Consider the following 18,861-nt stretch of genomic DNA (forward strand, 5'->3'; position numbering starts at 1 on the left):
AATTTGGGATCATCTGTGATGAGACCATTAATATTTACTTGTGGTATTTTTCTAACATGAAACAATATGAATTTTGTTCACCCTCTAGCCACTTCTTCCTAGATCTGACAAAGGCTCCCTCTGCTTTCAGTTTATACATATCATCCAACTTGTGTTGTAGCTGAAACAGAACAGATTTGTCCTCAGAGCTTTCAACAGGCTTTTGAACTAGAGGTGATCTTTGTAATAACACTTTCTTCTTCAGCTCTCCTCGTCTTGGCAAGAATACTCCCATATTATAGAGCTATTAAGCTTCCAGTAGGATGCTCTGCCAATGCCATTATCAGAGAAAAAGTTTAATGTCAATATAAATAGCACTATGATCAGTAAGGGGAGTGGCAAGGATGTTAAAAGAAATACCCTGTTTATCAAAACATTTAGGCACCAGACAAAAATCTATGTGATTGTCTGGAGCGTGCCTTATTACTCCAAGTGAAAGACTTGTCATTAGGAAACTTTACTCTCCAAATATCTATAATATCAAACCTTTCCATAAACTGCCTCAAACTTGTATTCATAGAAGTGGACTGTCCCGGAGGCCATCTATAAATTAAATTATTCGGAGAAATATTAAAACCCCCACCTACTGTAAGTAAAGCATTAGGGAACTTGGTTAGCCAATAGAGAATATGCTTTCCAAAGACTCAAGTAACTGATCATTTTCAAGTTTGGAATTGTACCCATACATGTTGGTGGTAATAATAATGTTACAGTTGATAACAAGAAAATGAAAGTGAGCAAAAGAGTCACAGTCGGAAAGCACAATACTTCATTTGAAATTATTCTTTAGAGTGATAACGCTTGCAGACCGTTCAGAACCATAAATCATTGCCGCACTGATCTCCAGAAGTTGACGTTGGTAGAACATTCGACACTCATTGACCTCCATACAAAACACCGCGCAAAACATCCCAACTGTAAAGTATGGTGGAGGGAGCATCATGGTTTGGGGCTGCTTTGCTGCCTCAGGGCCTGGACAGCTTTCATTGACTGAAAAAATTGTTTCCCAAGTTTATCAAGACATTTTGCAGGAAGTTGATGCTCAACAGATGTTGGGTGATACAACAGGACAACAACCCAAAACACAGAAGTAAATCAACAACAGAATGGCTTCAACAGAAGAAAATACGCCTTCTGGAGTGGCCCAGTCAGAGACCTGACCTCAACCCGATTTGATATGCTGTGGCATGACCTCAAGAGAGCAGTCAGTTCACACCAGACATCCCAAGAATATTGCTGAACTGAAACAGTTTTGTAAAGAGGAATGGTCCAAAATTCCTCCTGACCGTTGTGCAGGTCTGATCCGCAACTACAGAAAACGTTTGGTTGAGGTTATTTCTGCCAAAGGAGGGTCAACTAGTTATTAAATCCAAGGGTTCACATACTTTTCCCACCCTGAACTGTGAATGTTTACACGGTGTGTTCAACAAAGATTTCAAAACGTATAATTGTGTGTTATTCGTTTAAGCAGGCTGTGTTTGTCTGTTGTTGTGACCTAGATGATCAGATCAAATTGTATGACCAATTTATGCAGAAATCCAGGTATTTCCAAAGGGTTCACATACTTTTTCTTGCCACTGTACGTACGCACACACACACACAAACACACCTCGCTTCGTGAGAAAAAAAACGCCACCTGCTGGAGAAGACAGATTTTGGGCCGATTTATCATTCTCGCTTCGCCTCTTCCTCTCTAGTCTGACTTGAGAGCTGCTGCGAAAATGGCGGTGTCTCGTCGCTCATCGCAGCAACAACAGGGCAACCTGCTATCTCCGCCACGAAACGGTTCTCTTTCGGTAAGTCCGCCGGGCTCTCCCTCGCTTGATCTTGTGACAGCGACGTTAGTGCCTCCGGATGGTGAGCGTGGATGCAGCACGGGCATGGAGAACCCTTCGGCCTCCCCGGATCTTCAAACCTCGGCCCTCAGCAGTGGGAACAGCACAAGTCCGACCACAACAACCTCCGGCGGGGGGAGTAGTAGTGTCTCGAGCCCGGGTTCAGCAGACACGACCCCTGGCGACGGTAGTGGGATCGGTGGAGCTTTCAGGGAGCTATTTGAGGCCTGTCGGAATGGAGATGTGTCCCGGGTGAAGAGACTTGTAGACTCGGTGAATGTGAATGCGAAGGACATGGCTGGACGGAAATCTACCCCTCTGCATTTCGCTGCTGGTTAGTTAAGATAGCGCTAATAAGCTTTGTTTTTGTGTTGTCAGCGCGAGCTGGCAGGTTGGAGTGTTTTCAAACATCGCACGGTGTTTGTGAAAAATATCAAAATGCTGGTCTGCCACGACGAGAATGGATAACTAGTTATTAGTTAACTACTGTACTGTAACTAATTACGAATGCTCATTTAATTTGCTGCTGTTAGTTAGCTAACTACTTTGCCAAGATCAAGGCCCATCGAAAACAGCTAGCTTAGTTGGCTAACTAGCTAATACTAAAAACAGTTTGGCACACAGACCGATAGGGACAGAAGGCCTCAGTCTCAGCCTTCGTTGTTACTAGCTAAACGTAAACAAAAGTGCATTTTTGGGTGTTTCTCAAGCTATTCCGTGGTGAACCCCAGAGTGTACTTTTTGGTTCCAACCAAGCACTAACACACCTTTGGTTCACTAAATCAATAGTTGCTTACCAGCTGATTTGTTGAATCTGTTCTGTTGCAGGGCTGGAACCAAAATATGCATACCTTTTTTGGCATTCTAGAGCAGGGTTTCCCAAACTCTGTCCTGGGGCCCATGCAGGGTGCACTCATTGTTTTTGCCATAGTATTACACAGCAGACTCAAATAACCAACTCTTCAAGCTTTGATTATTTGAATCAGTAATGTAGTGTTAGGTCAAAAACCAAAACGAGTTTGGGAAACCATGTTCAAGAGGAACTGCTAAAAAGTAGTTTGGTGGTTGTTATTATGCTCTGTTATTATTATTTTTTAATTCATGAACTGACATTACATTTTTGGGGGGTAATTTAACCTTTATTTAACTAGGCAAGCCAGTTTAAGGACAAATTGTTATTTACAATGACTGCCAAACCTGGACAATGCTGGGCCAATTGTGCGCCGCCCTATGAGTCTCCCAATCACGGCCGTATGTGATACAGCCTGGATTACTGTCACCCTGTATGCACTGACCATGTTTTGTCTGTCATTGTGTCAGGTTTTGGCCGGAAGGATGTGGTTGACCACCTCTTACAGACAGGAGCTAATGTGCACGCCAGAGACGATGGGGGCCTCATCCCCCTGCACAATGCCTGCTCCTTTGGCCACGCTGAGGTGGTCAGTCTACTGTTGTGCCAAGGTGCAGACCCCAATGCACGGGACAACTGGAACTACACACCTCTGCATGAGGCAGCCATCAAGGGCAAAATTGACGTGTGCATCGGTAAGGGTGGATGTCAAAAATACATTGTCTGAAGATGTAGGGTGACATGCACATCCTAAACTTAAGAATATCTGTACTTCGCTAAAAATGAATACTCTGATAAATGAGAGGTCTGCACATGGAATATTGCTGTTCCCAGTGCCTTGTTACTGCACCCAAATATACAGTTTTGTGTCTTTCAACACTCTTAAACCCTGGTAATTTGTCCAGGAAATGTTATGTTGACAATATTCAATCAATCAAATTTACATCAGCAGATGTCACAAAGTGCTTATACAGAACCCAGCCTAAAACATCAAAAAGCAAGCAATGCAGATATAGAATTGACTTTACTAAGGTGATTTATTATAGGTATGTTAAAGTACTATAAACTATGCAAGGTATAAGACTATAATTGAATTAAAATAATGAAACTTTCCTATGTCTCCTTCACACAGTGCTTCTCCAGCATGGCGCTGATCCCAACATCCGTAATACGGACGGCAAGTCTGCTCTGGATTTGGCAGACCCCTCCGCCAAGGCTGTGCTCACCGGTGAGTTTCATACAACTACTCCCTTTCAGACAGTTCTCTCCCCCATTACATTGGGTACGTTCCTATGGTGTATATTGTATTTTACGTGACTGCAACTATAATGACCTGGGCCCGCTTTCCCAAAAGCATCTTAAGGCAAAATTAATATTGGAACCATAGGATCCTATCGTTCTAACGATTAACTTAGCCATAAGATGCTTTTGTGAAACTGGGCCCAGGACTGTAACCTTTTGTCTGAATCATGGCTTGTCTTGACTTGGATCTCTGTGCTGTTCTAACCTGATATTTTGTATTCAGGTGAGTATAAGAAAGATGAACTCTTGGAAGCGGCAAGGTGAGTATCTTTATCGACTTGTTTCATTGGACTGATCTGTTTGTAGTATTAGGCTACCTACCACATCTTTAATTATTTTTTAATACAAAATATTTTCTCTCTCTTCTGTTCTCTTATGAACTGTGCTACAGGAGTGGCAATGAAGAGAAGCTGATGGCACTATTGACCCCACTAAATGTCAACTGCCATGCCAGTGATGGCCGCAAGGTAAGAAGGATATCGCCTCCACAACATTACATGCCCACACGTTATATTAATGTTGTATGATATTGTAGCATATGCTTGATTTGTTCTAAAGATTGGTGTGACCAATGGCAAGAAAAGTCTGGAGAGAGACTGTGTTTTCAGCCTACATTCCAAAACAAAGTCACTTGTGTAGGGATTAAAAACACCATCTCATCCTAGGCGGATTATTATATGTAGGACACTATGAAGAGGATTTGTCATTGGATTGGATTTAGGCAGGGGACGCTTTAACTTGACTCAACTTCTGCCCAGGCCATATTCTCTATATACTGTACTGATTTAAGTGATATCAACATGGGTTTTTCTGATTTTTGACCTAAAGGGTACCCATCTGTCCAAATATTTTCTGTGATCGTTGTTGAAATATAATCCTTTTCATTGTATGTTACCCTATTTAACCATTCCCTGTGTGCAGAGGGTTCATTTTGGTACAATGTTTTTGTAAAAAAACAACTGTTTAATGGACTATGGATAATTAGTATTTTTGTTCCTACTCCTTCAGTGTTTAGCTATTGCTCCAAATCGATTTTGCAGATGGATTTTCGTAGGAAATATTTTCACTTTTATTTGGGTCCCTCAGTTACCCCTTAATTCTAGTAACAGTGATCCTCGGTCTTCTGCACATCAAACATTTGCTATAACCAAGTTGTCGCCAATATCGATCAAATTTTCCTATCAAAGCTGTTATTTGAATATACTAGCTTGAAGCTCTCAGATCTTTGTTTTTGAATAGTTGGTCATGTTTATCACATCATTAATATTCTATCATGTAGTGCAGAGTTTCCCAACCCTCTCCTTGGGGGTTGTTTTGTTTTAACCCTAAACTGGCACACCTGATTCAATTAGTCAAAGGAGTGATGATTAGTTAACAAATTTAATCAGGTGTGCCAGTTTAGGGTTAAAACAAAAATGTGAAACATCTGGGGGGGTGGGGTGAGGACAGGGTTGTTAAACCATGATGTTGTGCAGTGATTCCCAACTCTGGTCCTTGAACTCCTAACAGTAAAAAATATATATATATATATATTTGTGGCCCATGACAAGCACACCTGATACTACTTGTCAACTAATCATCAAGCCCTTGACAAATTGAATCAGGTTTTCAAAAATGTGCTTTTGGGGTACTCGAGGACCGGAGTTGGAAACATGGATTGCAGCGTGTATATTTTATGGAAATTCAATTTTAGCTTAATGCATTGAATCTCTAGAACTTTCACTGACCACGTTTACATGCACACTAATATCTCATTATTCAGGATACTCATGTATTGTTTGAGTTGACGCATATAAATATCATATCCCGTTTACAATAACCTGAAAAGGCTTGTATCCTGGTTATGAGAAACCTGGATAAGTTGCCTGGGATTTGCTGATCTTAGATGGGATACTGTGGCATGTAAACATCTTATCCCATTTACTGTTGTTTTTCACAGTCTGTGCAGGCTCAGTTTCACATTTCATGGGTGTTGGGCGATGTTTTCTTCTCATTGTCAAACAAATCACTTCAAAATGTAGGCTACCTGCGGAATTCGATCAACCATAATTCCATAATTTATTTTGCTGATACTCTGTACTGAACTATATCGCCTACTGGCTATATAGCCTATAAGTTTCTGCTTATAATTTCCAACATTTGGTAGTCCATTTTGTTTGTCAACTATAGTTAGATACATGCAGCTTCTCTTCTGTCAACGTATTGCACCAGAAGACTAAATAAAGTAGTGCTCACCAGAATGTCTTACATCGATAGAATGAATACATTAGTAATCTAGTTAACACAGGTTAAGTTGTCTGTTTCGTTTAGGAACTGAGGAGAATATGCAATAACTCAAACACTGTAAAGATTGGTCCTGTGCAAAATGTCCTAATGTCGTCAGTTTGACCGGTTTTAAGGAAATGTAAAGCTGAGGACTATGAAACACGTTTCCGATAAGACTTCAGTTCGTCTTGGTTGAAATACTGTCTGCTTGCGTAAGTGTCGAAGATGACAAAGTCATTCGCATTTTCTTGAGATGCTGAAAGAAATCATATTTTCCTGTTTGAGACAAAATTAACATTTGTTGTATAATTTTACTGCAAAAAATGCATAATTCTGCAGGAGTTAATATGATATTACGCTACATGTGAGCTTATAGTCCTACAGTCCGTGTCCATATTTCAGTTACTATTCCATTTAACCCCTATGAACTTAAATTATGAATATTTTGTTCATTCATAGATACAGGGATACTCGTGAGTGGGATATCGAAGGTGAAAGGTAACGGCTTATCCCGAAAAAGACCTCTAGTGGGATATGAGCTACTATCCGGAATACTGTGCACATGAATGATTTGTGGTAATAGGATGGTTGTTTAGGATTATTTTAATCTTTGAATTGTTATTAGCTGTTGATGAGTTTAGTGTTTGGATCAGAGGATATTGTGTTTCACCAGAGCACTCCTCTCTCTACTCAGGGTGTCATGACTTGACAATTAACTTCAGTCTGAGGAAAGTGTACTTAAAGTCAAGGCTCTACTTTGCATTGGTAATTGTGGAATAGTATTGGCTCATTAGTAATTGTATTTACCCCTCGTCTTGTTTGGCACCCGTTGTAATTATTCAGTTTATTCCGTTTTTGGCAATGACTTCTCTACTCATGAGAATGCATTGGGCATTCTCATGAGTAGAGAAGTCATTGCCAAAAAGCTAGAATCCATCTCTGAGTTGGCAAGAAACCATATCTTTCTCCTTTTCATAATTTTGAATAATGCATAATCTAGAGTCTATTGGCTAGGATGAGCAGTATTTTTCTGTCATCATAATTCACTCTGGCTAACCAGGTCCATAAAGTGTATATTTTAAAATCCTACTCATTATTCTTTGACATTTAGGTTTTCCAAGCACATTACCTTGTTCCTAACTGACATTTAGGAAATCCTCAACAACAACAAAATGTTATCATAACTGCGTTTCCTCCATCTGTTTTGTTTGGGTTTATATGAATGGGCCGTTTTGTTAAGAAGACTCTTGGGCACACTGTGGTGACAACAAAGCACTCACTGCCTGCACCTCCTGTGTGCCTGTGCCAGTCTGAGGACTTGTGTGGGTGTAGGATAAGCACTTTGGCTTTTCCCGAGGGGATAACCAGGGAGCCTGTATGCCTTATTAAGAATAATACGGCACAACAGTGAGAGTAGTCACATTTCCCTAAAGCTGTGTACTCATTGTACCTGGTGTCACTGAATTTATATGAATGGTTAATTCCGGTGTGTTTCTCACTTCACTTTAAAGGGTGATAGGCTAAAAGTATTATTTTTTGCTGTGAAATAAAAATACTAAAATTTTGTAATTTTTTGTTTTGTTTTTTGTGTGACTCTGGCAACATTGTCGATCAGTCAACATCCCAAAAAATGCTGGTAAGTTTCTCGATAACTGCCACCTGATTGTTGCACTGTTGTGATTTGTATTTTTTCTTTAATCCTTGTTTTATTTGACCAATACGCTGGCTCTCACTTGTAATTGCGCATCATGGAAATGGGTCTACTGGTCACGTTCATATTTCCCACCCCAATGCTCCTGTCCTGTGAATATGTGTGGGTGGGTATATGTGTGCCAGACCTGGGTTTAAATAGTATTTGTTGTCTTTCAAATACATTAGCTGTGCTTGATTTGAGCTTTCCTGCTGCAATGGTACAGATGGAATAGTCCCCAAAGTGGACTACCAAAACCATGCCCATCAAGCACTCCAGCAAGGCTCAATCACATACTGAAAGGATTTAAAATAAAACAGATGGGCCAACCTACTATTTGAACCCAGGTCTGGTGTGTGTGTGGTGGAGGTGAGTAAGTGGTTCTGAGGCCACGGCCCGCTTCGCTCGTTGGTTTTGGAAAGGAGCTCGAATATACCACATTCCCTGCTTTTCCAGAGTGCCACCCTCCCCTTTCTGCACTCCTAACTACTTTACACACTCCCACCTCTGCTAAGTTTCAATCACTTCTTTCTCTTCAATCGATATATTTATTGTAGGACTGTGACTTTTCTGTTATGGTCACATGTGCATGTCTGGATGCCTGCACCTGCATTTTGTCAATTGATTCTTGTACTATATTGTATGTTTGTGATTTGACACTGTCCGCTTGTCACGTCTCGTCTTGAATGGGTCATATTCCTTGGTTGAAGAAAAAATATAATTCCTCATCTTTAAGTGCTGTGTCGTCATTGCTGCTCATGCTTTTTGTATTATTCGATTTCTTTCCGTGTGATTGCCTTCATCAAACATGAATGATATTGTTAGTCTGTCCTGTCTGAGTTGTTCAGTGGTCTTATTTTGTCTTGATACCTACCAGTGCATGAATGCTACTGTTTCTTCCTTTCTGTCCGTGAGGTAAACTGTTGCTAAACTCCTGGGTGGAAAACTATTCCACAGCTTTGTGTACACTAACATTATTATGCTTGGCTCACAAAGGCACTATGTGATTTGGAATGGCCAAACAGATCTACGCAACATATTTTTATGAATAAACAGATTCAAACCGTAGCCATCTTTTTAGCCTCCTGTATATTATGTTTAGGAAGGAAGGGGTCTAGTTGAGGGACAAGTCAGATTTCCATTTTTCATAACTTGTTTGAGGTAAGCAAGCGTTAGTGTGCGGCCTAAGAAATATATTTTAAGATTGATGATCTGAGAGTTCTGTCAGACTTACATAGACAGGGCGGTTGAGAACAGGTTGATTTTGTTTTGGGGTGTAATAGTCAAGAACCATTCTGATCTTGCATCCTTCCACCATTCAACTGCATTGAGAACTCAGACCGCTCGTCCATGCAATTTGCTTCCTAGCATAATCAGCCATTCACTCTCTCTGGCTCCCTGAAGGCAGTGTGTTCTGATGTGCATTGACTCTGAGCTCTGTGTGTCTAATGACATGTCCTCTGTTCCAGTCCACCCCACTGCACTTGGCGGCTGGCTACAACCGAGTCCGTATCGTCCAACTACTGTTGCAGCACGGGGCAGACGTCCATGCCAAGGACAAAGGGTAAGACCAAACTCAATACAGTCCCATTGAAGGCCTGTTTTCCACTGTTTCTTCGTCTAAGACCATTCTCTGCTGAGAAGCGTCTCAACCACAGATTCATAGAATACAAGAACTGTTCATTTGAATGACTATCTCTCTGGCAGTGGCCTGGTCCCTCTCCACAACGCCTGCTCCTATGGACACTTTGAGGTCACAGAGCTTCTGCTCAAGGTAAGGGCTCTAAAAGATTGTAGTTCATTTTACAAAATTTATTTCTGTAGACCCGTCATTGATGCCCCTTTTAATTAGACAATTGTAGAATGTTGGTTTTATTGATGGAGAACAATTAATAAACTCTCCTGTCTGTCTACAGCATGGAGCGTGTGTGAATGCCATGGACCTATGGCAGTTCACTCCTCTCCATGAGGCTGCATCTAAGAACCGTGTGGAGGTGTGTTCGCTGCTGCTGAGCCATGGTGCCGACCCCACCCTTCTCAACTGCCACAGCAAGAGCGCCGTGGACATGGCCCCCACCCCCGAACTCAAAGAGAGACTAACCTGTGAGTTCATTGGGAGACTGGAGAGAACACATGTGCATACATACGTGCATACATATATGGATACAGTGGCAAGAAAAAGTATGTGAACCATTTGGAATTACCTGGATTTATGCATAAATTGGTCATCAAATTTGATCTGATCTTCATCTGTCACAACAATAGACAAACATAGTGTGCTTAAACTAATAACACACAAATTATTGTATTTTTCTTGTCTATATTGAATACATAATTTAAACATTCACAGTGTAGTTTGAGGAAAGTATGTGAACCCCTAGGCTAATGACCTATCCAAAAGCTAATTGGAGTCAGGAGTCCGCTAACCTGGAGTCCAATCAATGAGATATTGGAGATGTTGGTTAGAGCTGCCTTGCGCTATAAAAAACACTCACAGAATTTGAGTTTGCTATTCATATTCCATGCCTCGAACAAAAGAGATCTCAGAAGACCTAAGATGAAGTATTGTTGACTTGCATAAAGCTGGAAAGGGTTACAAAAGTATCTCTAAAAGCCTTGATGTTCATCAGTCCACGGTAAGACAAATTGTCTATAAATGGAGGAAGATCAGCACTGTTGCTACTCTCCCTAGGAGTGGCCGTCTTGCAAAGATGACTGCAAGATCACAGCACAGAATGCTCAATGAGGTTTAGAAGAATCCTGGAGTGTCAGCTAAAGACTTACAGAAATCTCTAACATGCTGACATCTCTGTTGACAAGTCTACGATACGTAAAACACTAAACAAGAATGGTGTTCATGGGAGGACAGCACAGAAGAAGCCACTGCTGTCCAAAAAAAACATTGCTGCACATCTGAAGTTTGCAAAAGTGCACTTGGATGTTTGACAGCACTACTGGCAAAATATTCTGTGGACAGATGAAACTACAGTTGAGTGGTTTTGGAAGGAACACACAACACTATGCGTGGAGAATAAAAGGTACAGCACACCAAAACATTTTTGTATTTTTATTTCACCTTTATTTAACCAGATAGGCTAGTTGAGAACAAGTTCTCATTTACAACTGCGACCTGGCCAAGATAAAGCAAAGAAGTTCGACACACACAACAACAGAGTTACACATGGAATAAACAAACATACAGTAGAAAAAGTCTATTAACAGTGTGTGCAAATGAGGTAGGATAAGGGAGGTAAGGCAATAAATAGGCCATGGTGGCGAAGTAATTACATTATAGTAATTAAACACTGGAATGGTAGATGTGCAGAAGATGAAGGTGCAAAGGAGCAAGACAAATAAATACAGTGGGGATGAGGTAGTTGGATGGTCTATTTACAGATGGGCTATGTGCAGTGATCTGTGAGCTGCTCTGACAGCTGGTGCTTAAAGCTAGTGAGGGAGATATGAGGCTTCAGTGATTTTTGCAGTTCGCTCCAGTCATTGGCAGCAGAGAACTGGAAGGAGAGGCGGCCAAAGGAAGAATTGGCATTGGGGGTGACCAGTGAGATATACCTGCTGGAGCGCGTGCTATGGGTAGGTGCTGCTATGGTGAACAGTGAGCTGAGATAAGGCGGGGCTTTACCTAGCAGAGACTTGTAGATTACCTGGAGCCAGTGGGTTTGGCGACGAGTATGAAGCAAGGGGCAGCCAACGAGAGCGTACAGGTCGCAGTGGTGGGTAGTATATGGGGCTTTGGTGACAAAACGGATGGCACTGTGATAGACTGCATCCAATTTGTTGAGTAGAGTGTTGGAGGCTATTTTGTTAATGACATCGCCGAAGTCAAGGATTGGTAGGATGGTCAGTTTTACGAGGGTATGTTTGGCAGCATGAGTGAAGGATGCTTTGTTACGAAATAGGAAGCCGATTCTAGATTTAATTTTGGATTGGAGATGCTTAATGTGAGTCTGGAAGGAGAGTTTACAGTCTAACCAGACACCTAGGTATTTGTAGTTGTCCACATATTCTAAGTCAGAACCGTCCAGAGTAGTGATGCTGGACGGTCGGGCAGGTGCGGGCAGCGATCGGTTGAAGAGCGGAAGGAGAGTTGTATGGCATTGAAGCTCGTCTGGAGGTTAGTTAACAGTGTCCAAAGTTTCCCAACTGTAAAGTATGGTGGAGGGAGCATCGTAGTCTGGGGCTGCTTTGCTGCCTCAGGGCCTGGATAGCTTGCTATCATTGACAGAAAAATTGTTTCCCAAGTTTATCAAGACATTTTGCAGGAAGTTGAAGCTCAACAAATGTTGGGTGATGCAACAGGACAACGACCCAAAACACAGAAGTAAACCAACAACAGAATGGCTTCAACAGAAGAAAATACACCTTCTGTAGTGGCCCAGTCAGAGTCCTGACTTCGACCCGACTGAGATGCTGTGGCATGACCTTAAGAGAGCAGTTCACACCAGACATTCCAAGAATATTGCTGAACTGAAACAGTTTTGTAAAGAGGAATGGTCCAAAATTCCTCCTGACCGTTGTGCAGGTCTGATCCGCAACTACAGAAAACATTTGGTTGAGGTTATTTCTGCCAAAGTTATTAAATCCAAGGGTTCACATACCTTTCTCACCCTGCACTGTGAATGTTTACACAGTGTGTTCAACAAAGACTTGAAAAGATATAATTGTTTGTGTGTTATTAGTTTAAGCAGACTTTTGTCTATTGTTGTGACCTAGATAAAGATCAGATCAAATTTTATGGCCAATTTATGCAGAAATCCAGGTATTTCCAAAGGGTTCACATACTTTTTCTTGCCACTGTATGTACATACATACACACACACCACGCAATAGTAAAGTATTCAGACCCCTTCCCTTTATCCACATTTTGTTACATTACAGCCTTATTCTAAAAAGGTTTAAATAAATAAAAATACCTCATCAATCTATACACAATTCACCATAATCACAAAGCAAAAACATTTTATTTTTTGCAAATGTATTACAATTTTATTTATTTTTGTATTTACATGAGTATTCAAAACCTTTTCTATGAGACCCAAAATTGAGCTCAGGTGCCTCCTGTTTCCATTGATCATCCTGGAGATGTTTCTACAACTTGGTTGGAGTCCACCTGTGGTGAATTGTTTGGACATGATTTGGAAAGGCACACACCTGTCTATGTAAGATCCCACAGTTGACAGTGCATCTCAGAGCAAAAACCAAGCCACGAGGTCGGAGGAATTGTCCATTCAGCTCTGAGGCGGGATTGTATCAAGGCACCATCCCTACGGTGAAGCATGGTGTGAGGATATTTTAAGGGCGGCGGGGACTGGGAGACTAGTCAGGATCGAGGGAAAGATGATCGGAGCAAAGTACAGAGAGATCCTTGATGAAAACCTGCTCAGGACCTCAGACTAGGGCGAAGGTTCACCTTCCAACAGGACAACGACCCTAAGCACACAGGCAAGACAACGCAGGAGTGGCTTCGGGACAAGTCTCTGAATGTCTTTGAGTGGCTCAGCCAGAGCCCGGAATTGAACCCGATCGAACATCTCTGGCGAGACCTGAAAATAGCTGTGCAGCGACGCTCCCCATCCAACCTGACAGAGCTTGAGAGGATCTGCAGAGAAGAAAGGGAGAAACTCCTCATACAGGTGTGCCAAGCTTGTAGCGTCATACCCAAGAAGACTCGAGGCTGTAATCGCTGCCAATTGTGCTTGAACAAAGTAATGAGTAAAAGGTCTGAATACTTATGTAAATGTGATATTTCAATTCTTTATAATTAAAAATTCTCCCCAAATTCGTGGTATCCAATTGGTAGTTAGTCTTGTCTCATCGCTGCAACTACCGTATGGACTCGGGAGAGGCGAAGGCCATGCATCCTCCGAAACACGACCAAACCAAGCCGCACTGCTTCTTCCGCTTAAGCCGGAAGCCAGCCACACCAATGTGTCGGAGGAAACACCGTACACCTGGCGACCGTGTCAGCGTGCATGCGCACGGCCCGCCACAGGAGAACCTAGAGCGCGATGGGACCAGGACATCCTTGCCGGCCAAACCCTCCCCTAACCTGGACGATGCTGGGCCAATGTGCGCCGCCCGATGGGTCTCCTGGTCGCGGCGGCTGCGACAGAGCCTGGACTTACACCAGGATCTCTAGTGGCACAGCTAGCGACCTTGATGCAGTGCCTTAGACCACTGCGCCACTCGGGATGCCCTCAGTTCTTTATTTTGTCTGATTATTTCCTTTTTCATTATGGGTTAATGTGTGTAGATTGAGGCAAAATACCTTCCGAATGCACTGTATACATGTGCACACTTTTTATACCTGATAATTAATTAAATTAACATGTGCACAGACTACTCTCACAATTCACAAAGACTATATACAGATGAGAATGTCTGCGTGGGCCCATGGCTTTTCTCACATTTCAATCTCCTTTCCGCCATCCAGATGAGTTTAAAGGTCATTCACTGCTCCAGGCAGCTCGGGAGGCAGACATGGCCAAGGTGAAGAAGACCCTGGCTCTGGAGATCATCAGCTTCAAACACCCACAGACAAATGAGACAGCCCTGGTGAGATCATCCCTGTTCCTTCTGGCTGATGCTCAATGTCACAGTGCTGACATCTAACGTTACGTCATAATCAACAGCTATGGATGTCACAAATGGCACCCTATTTCCTATATAAAAAGTTATGGGCCGTGATCAAAAGTAGTGTACTATATAGGGAACAGGGTGCCATGTTGAACGTATCCTATGTCTGTCAGAATACATTTGTGTAACATACATAACCTTGCTCCCTTTGTGACATGCATGACCTAGGATGACCACTATAAAAACAAGCACAAAACCTGAGAAGGCATTCACACACGCTCCATACAGTGATTTCATTGAAGGTGTTGTCCTTCTGTTTCAGCACTGTGCCGTTGCCTCCCCTCACCCCAAACGGAAGCAGGTGACAGAGCTGCTGCTGCGTAAAGGTGCCAACATCAACGAGAAGAACAAAGAGTAAGACACCATGTCCCTGTTTCCAATAACATTGTATCGGGGGGGTGCCCCCCCCCCCCCCACCAAAAATAGTTTGGCATCTATTGGTTTCAATTGAGAATGTTGGCTTGTTAAACTGCAGAATGAAAATCCTATGAGGCTGATTCCAGCACAAGTAAAGCGATACCTTTGTCTCTGTCTCTCTTCTGTCTGTAGCTTCATGACGGCCCTGCATGTTGCGTCTGAGAGAGCACACAACGACATCCTAGAGGTGCTGCAGAAACATGGAGCCAAGGTACACACTGCAGGCTTCTTCAGTCTCACAAATACCACTTCATTTAATTTATCTTGTCATATCTCTCTCACTGGCTCACAGCCTCCATATCTGATAACTTCACCCAATTTTTTTTTATGAAATACGTGTATCACATTTAGTTTTGAGTCTGTTGCTGTTTGTCACTGACTATTCCCTCTGTCCTTCTCCCTCGCTCCTCCATTCCTCCAGGTGAATGCGGTGGACACCCTGGGTCAGACGTCCCTCCACAGGGCAGCCCTGGCGGGCCACATCCAGACATGCAGACTACTGCTGAGCTACGGGGCTGACCCTGCCATCGTCTCCCTGCAGGGCTTCACTGCCTCACAGATGGGCAACGAGGCCGTGCAGCAGATCCTCAATGGTACAGTAGTAGAGCGTCTTGGGTTAAATACAAAGATTCTCTTTTTATATTCTACGCTCTACATTGGGATTGACAATGGTGCCTGTGTGCATCTAAGATGTTTTATGAACTTGGATGAAAGCTGCATTACGTACATACAGTATGGCCTTTAAATCTAGCCTATGCAGTGATGGTAAGTTAGCAGGATGTATAACAAAGAAATTATCGACTATCTTGCCCATAAATATTACATAGTGCTTTGTCAAATTTCCCAGTATGTTTTATTTCATGATGTTGGTCCATTTCATACAGAAAATGTTCCAACTCGTAACTCTGACGTGGACTACCGGTTTCTGGAAGCCGCTAAGGCTGGAGATTTGGACACTGTGCAGGTAAGTTGATCAGCTACATCGTCTCGGAGTCATGAATTCAATCACGTTACATGCATCAACCATCGACCTACCATCATGAATCCAAGATGTCTTCCTCTGTCACTTTTGATATTCTGTCTATGTTGTCTCGTCTGTGTGTTGTAGCAACTGTGCACTCCTCAGAACGTGAACTGTCGGGACCTGGAGGGTCGTCACTCCACCCCTCTGCACTTTGCTGCAGGCTACAACCGTGTGGCCGTGGTGGAGTACCTGCTACATCATGGAGCTGATGTACACGCTAAAGACAAAGGGTACGTGTTGTCTTACTAGTCCACCCTACTACCTCTGTCTTCCTTACTGTCTTTGCTGAGACTTTTGCTTTCACTTCAGATAGTCAGCAAAAAGGCTTTCACTTTGTATTGAATACATATCTTTACATTTGCTTTCATTCTGCATTGAATACCTCTTTATCATTGGATTACATTTTGCATTCAATACATACAATACTTAAACTTTAGTCATAGAATTACATTATTTATAGGATCTCTGTGCTTTTACTGGTTTAACTAGTCTTTTGTCTGTCCTGCAGTGGTCTGGTGCCCCTCCACAACGCCTGCTCCTATGGTCACTATGAGGTGGCTGAGCTGCTGGTCAGACACGGGGCGTCAGTGAACGTAGCTGACCTCTGGAAATTCACCCCTCTCCACGAGGCTGCTGCCAAGGGCAAATACGAGATCTGCAAACTGCTGCTCAAGGTTAGTCTAGCTGTGCCTTTCATATCAACTCTTCAGAAATGATCAGGTCGCAAAGGCATAAGGCTATATATACTGAGGCAAACGGAAGTATTTATTGTGATAGCTTTTTATAGACTTTGCTCAAAGCGCCAAAGTGTCTCTGTAGCTATGTGTATAGCTAAAAGAGATTTTCAGCGCCAGAACAAAGTATTTAACTTTTTTTTATTTTTATGTATATTCAAGATGATGTATTTGTGTGTTTCTTCAGCATGGAGCAGACCCCACCAAGAAGAACCGAGATGGTAATATGCCTCTGGACATGGTGAAGGATGGAGACACGGACATCCAGGACCTGCTAAGAGGAGACGCTGCCCTGCTGGATGCTGCTAAAAAAGGCTGTCTGGCTCGCGTCCAGAAACTCTGCAGCCCAGAGAACATCAATTGTAGAGACACACAGGGACGCAACTCCACTCCCCTGCACCTTGCAGGTACTGTACCTACCAGAATCAATTCATGGAATCAATCAATCAATACATTTTCATATTTTATAAAGCACTTTTTACATCAGCAGTTGTCACAAAGTGCTTTACAGTTACCCAGCCTAAACCTCAAATAGCAAGCAAAGCAGTGGAATCAATTTATTGAATGGCAAATGTGGAACCCAGACACAGACTTTTACCACCCAAACAGGCAACTCATTAAACCCTGGACACTTTGATAATTTGGAGCTATACTATTACTTTGACACATTACATAAAGATCTTTCATTCATTGTTTTTTTGTAAGGTAGACTGCCATGTTGTTTCATGTTGTCATCCGTCTTGTTTCCCACCTCTGTAGCTGGCTACAACAACCTGGAGGTGGCGGAGTATCTCCTGGAGCACGGGGCTGATGTCAACGCACAGGACAAAGGAGGCCTCATCCCCCTGCACAACGCTGCCTCCTACGGGGTGAGTCGGCACAAATATTACGCCAGGCCGCGGAAGACATTGTACATGCTGTATGGTTTGGCCTAACGTTTTATAACATAGACAATACATAAATACCTATGCTATGTAACAGCTTGGATGATGACTCAGAAGATATTGTTTGGGTTACAAAACCTTATAGAAAATCCGTACAGCAAATATAAGGACAAAACACCCACACTGTGATGAAAGTGACCTTGTGGAAAGCTTAAGATATGTAACAGTGGATGTCATCAGTTTCTGGTCATATCGTGTTATTAATTTCGTCTCTCCTCTCATCTGCTACTCCTATCCTCTGCTCCTCTCCTGTCTCTTCTCTCCTACAGCACGTGGACATTGCTGCCCTCCTGATAAAGTTCAACACGTGTGTGAATGCTACAGACAAGTGGGCCTTCACCCCCCTCCATGAGGCGGCTCAAAAGGGCCGGACCCAGCTGTGTGCTCTCCTGCTGGCCCACGGAGCAGACCCCACCATGAAGAATCAGGAGGGACAGACGGCACTGGACCTGGCCACGGTAACACGCCTTGATCTCTTACTGTTAGAGCAGCTAGCAATGCCACAAAATGAAGTGTTGTTTTTTTGCTGTTACTGGCAGATGCTCAAATGGCGAAGGTGCATAAAGATAGGAATTCAGATATGACTCCATCGTTTGAACACTATCCACAGTTTAACTACGACGTGCGACGTAGTTCTGATTTATTGGCAGATTGAACCATCTAATTTGTCTTTTTTTCCTAATTGGAGCTGTCTTGGAGCTAGAATTGGGATCATGTACAGTGCATTCGGAAAGTATTCAGACCCTGTGACTTTCAAAAAAAATGACGTTACAGCCTTATTCTAAAATGTATTCAATCATTTTTTCCCCCTCATCAATCTGCACACAATACCCCATAATGACAAAGAAAAAAACAGGTTTGTAGAATGTATTAAAAATTTAAAAAACAACGTATACATAAGTATTCAGACCCTTTGCTATGAGACTCGAAATTGAGCTTGGGTGCATCCTGTTTCCATTGATCATCCTTGATGTTTCTACAACTTGATTGGAGTCCACCTGTGGTAAATTCAGTTGATTGGACATGATTTGGAAAGGCACACACCTGTCTATATAAGGTCCCACAGTTGACAGTGCATGTCAGAGCATAAACCAAGCCATGAGGTCA

At 42.6% G+C, this 18,861-nt stretch overlaps 1 protein-coding gene across 6 annotated transcripts in view; it reads left to right on the forward strand.

Annotated features, from left to right (window-relative positions):
* The first annotated feature begins 823 nt into the window (after positions 1-823).
* Positions 824-18,861, forward strand: part of LOC139545204 (poly [ADP-ribose] polymerase tankyrase-1) — a 28,049-nt gene continuing 10,011 nt past the window's right edge. For 4 of the 6 annotated variants that reach the window (XM_071352718.1, XM_071352717.1, XM_071352721.1 and 1 more), the window contains exons 1-19: positions 824-2,208; positions 3,195-3,419; positions 3,857-3,952; positions 4,250-4,286; positions 4,418-4,493; positions 7,907-7,927; positions 9,451-9,545; positions 9,689-9,755; positions 9,898-10,084; positions 14,433-14,554; positions 14,898-14,989; positions 15,185-15,263; positions 15,474-15,645; positions 15,937-16,016; positions 16,161-16,306; positions 16,585-16,750; positions 16,998-17,217; positions 17,570-17,679; positions 18,024-18,212. In XM_071352718.1, coding sequence (XP_071208819.1) covers positions 1,761-2,208; positions 3,195-3,419; positions 3,857-3,952; positions 4,250-4,286; positions 4,418-4,493; positions 7,907-7,927; positions 9,451-9,545; positions 9,689-9,755; positions 9,898-10,084; positions 14,433-14,554; positions 14,898-14,989; positions 15,185-15,263; positions 15,474-15,645; positions 15,937-16,016; positions 16,161-16,306; positions 16,585-16,750; positions 16,998-17,217; positions 17,570-17,679; positions 18,024-18,212 — 2,628 coding nt within the window. In that variant the 5' untranslated portion in view covers positions 824-1,760. The remainder of the gene's footprint in view (positions 2,209-3,194; positions 3,420-3,856; positions 3,953-4,249; positions 4,287-4,417; positions 4,494-7,906; positions 7,928-9,450; positions 9,546-9,688; positions 9,756-9,897; positions 10,085-14,432; positions 14,555-14,897; positions 14,990-15,184; positions 15,264-15,473; positions 15,646-15,936; positions 16,017-16,160; positions 16,307-16,584; positions 16,751-16,997; positions 17,218-17,569; positions 17,680-18,023; positions 18,213-18,861) is intronic. The other 2 variants (XM_071352719.1, XM_071352722.1) reach the window with 1 other exon arrangement.

This window comes from Salvelinus alpinus, chromosome 19 (genome assembly GCF_045679555.1).
Source record: "Salvelinus alpinus chromosome 19, SLU_Salpinus.1, whole genome shotgun sequence".
NCBI lineage: Eukaryota > Metazoa > Chordata > Actinopteri > Salmoniformes > Salmonidae > Salvelinus > Salvelinus alpinus.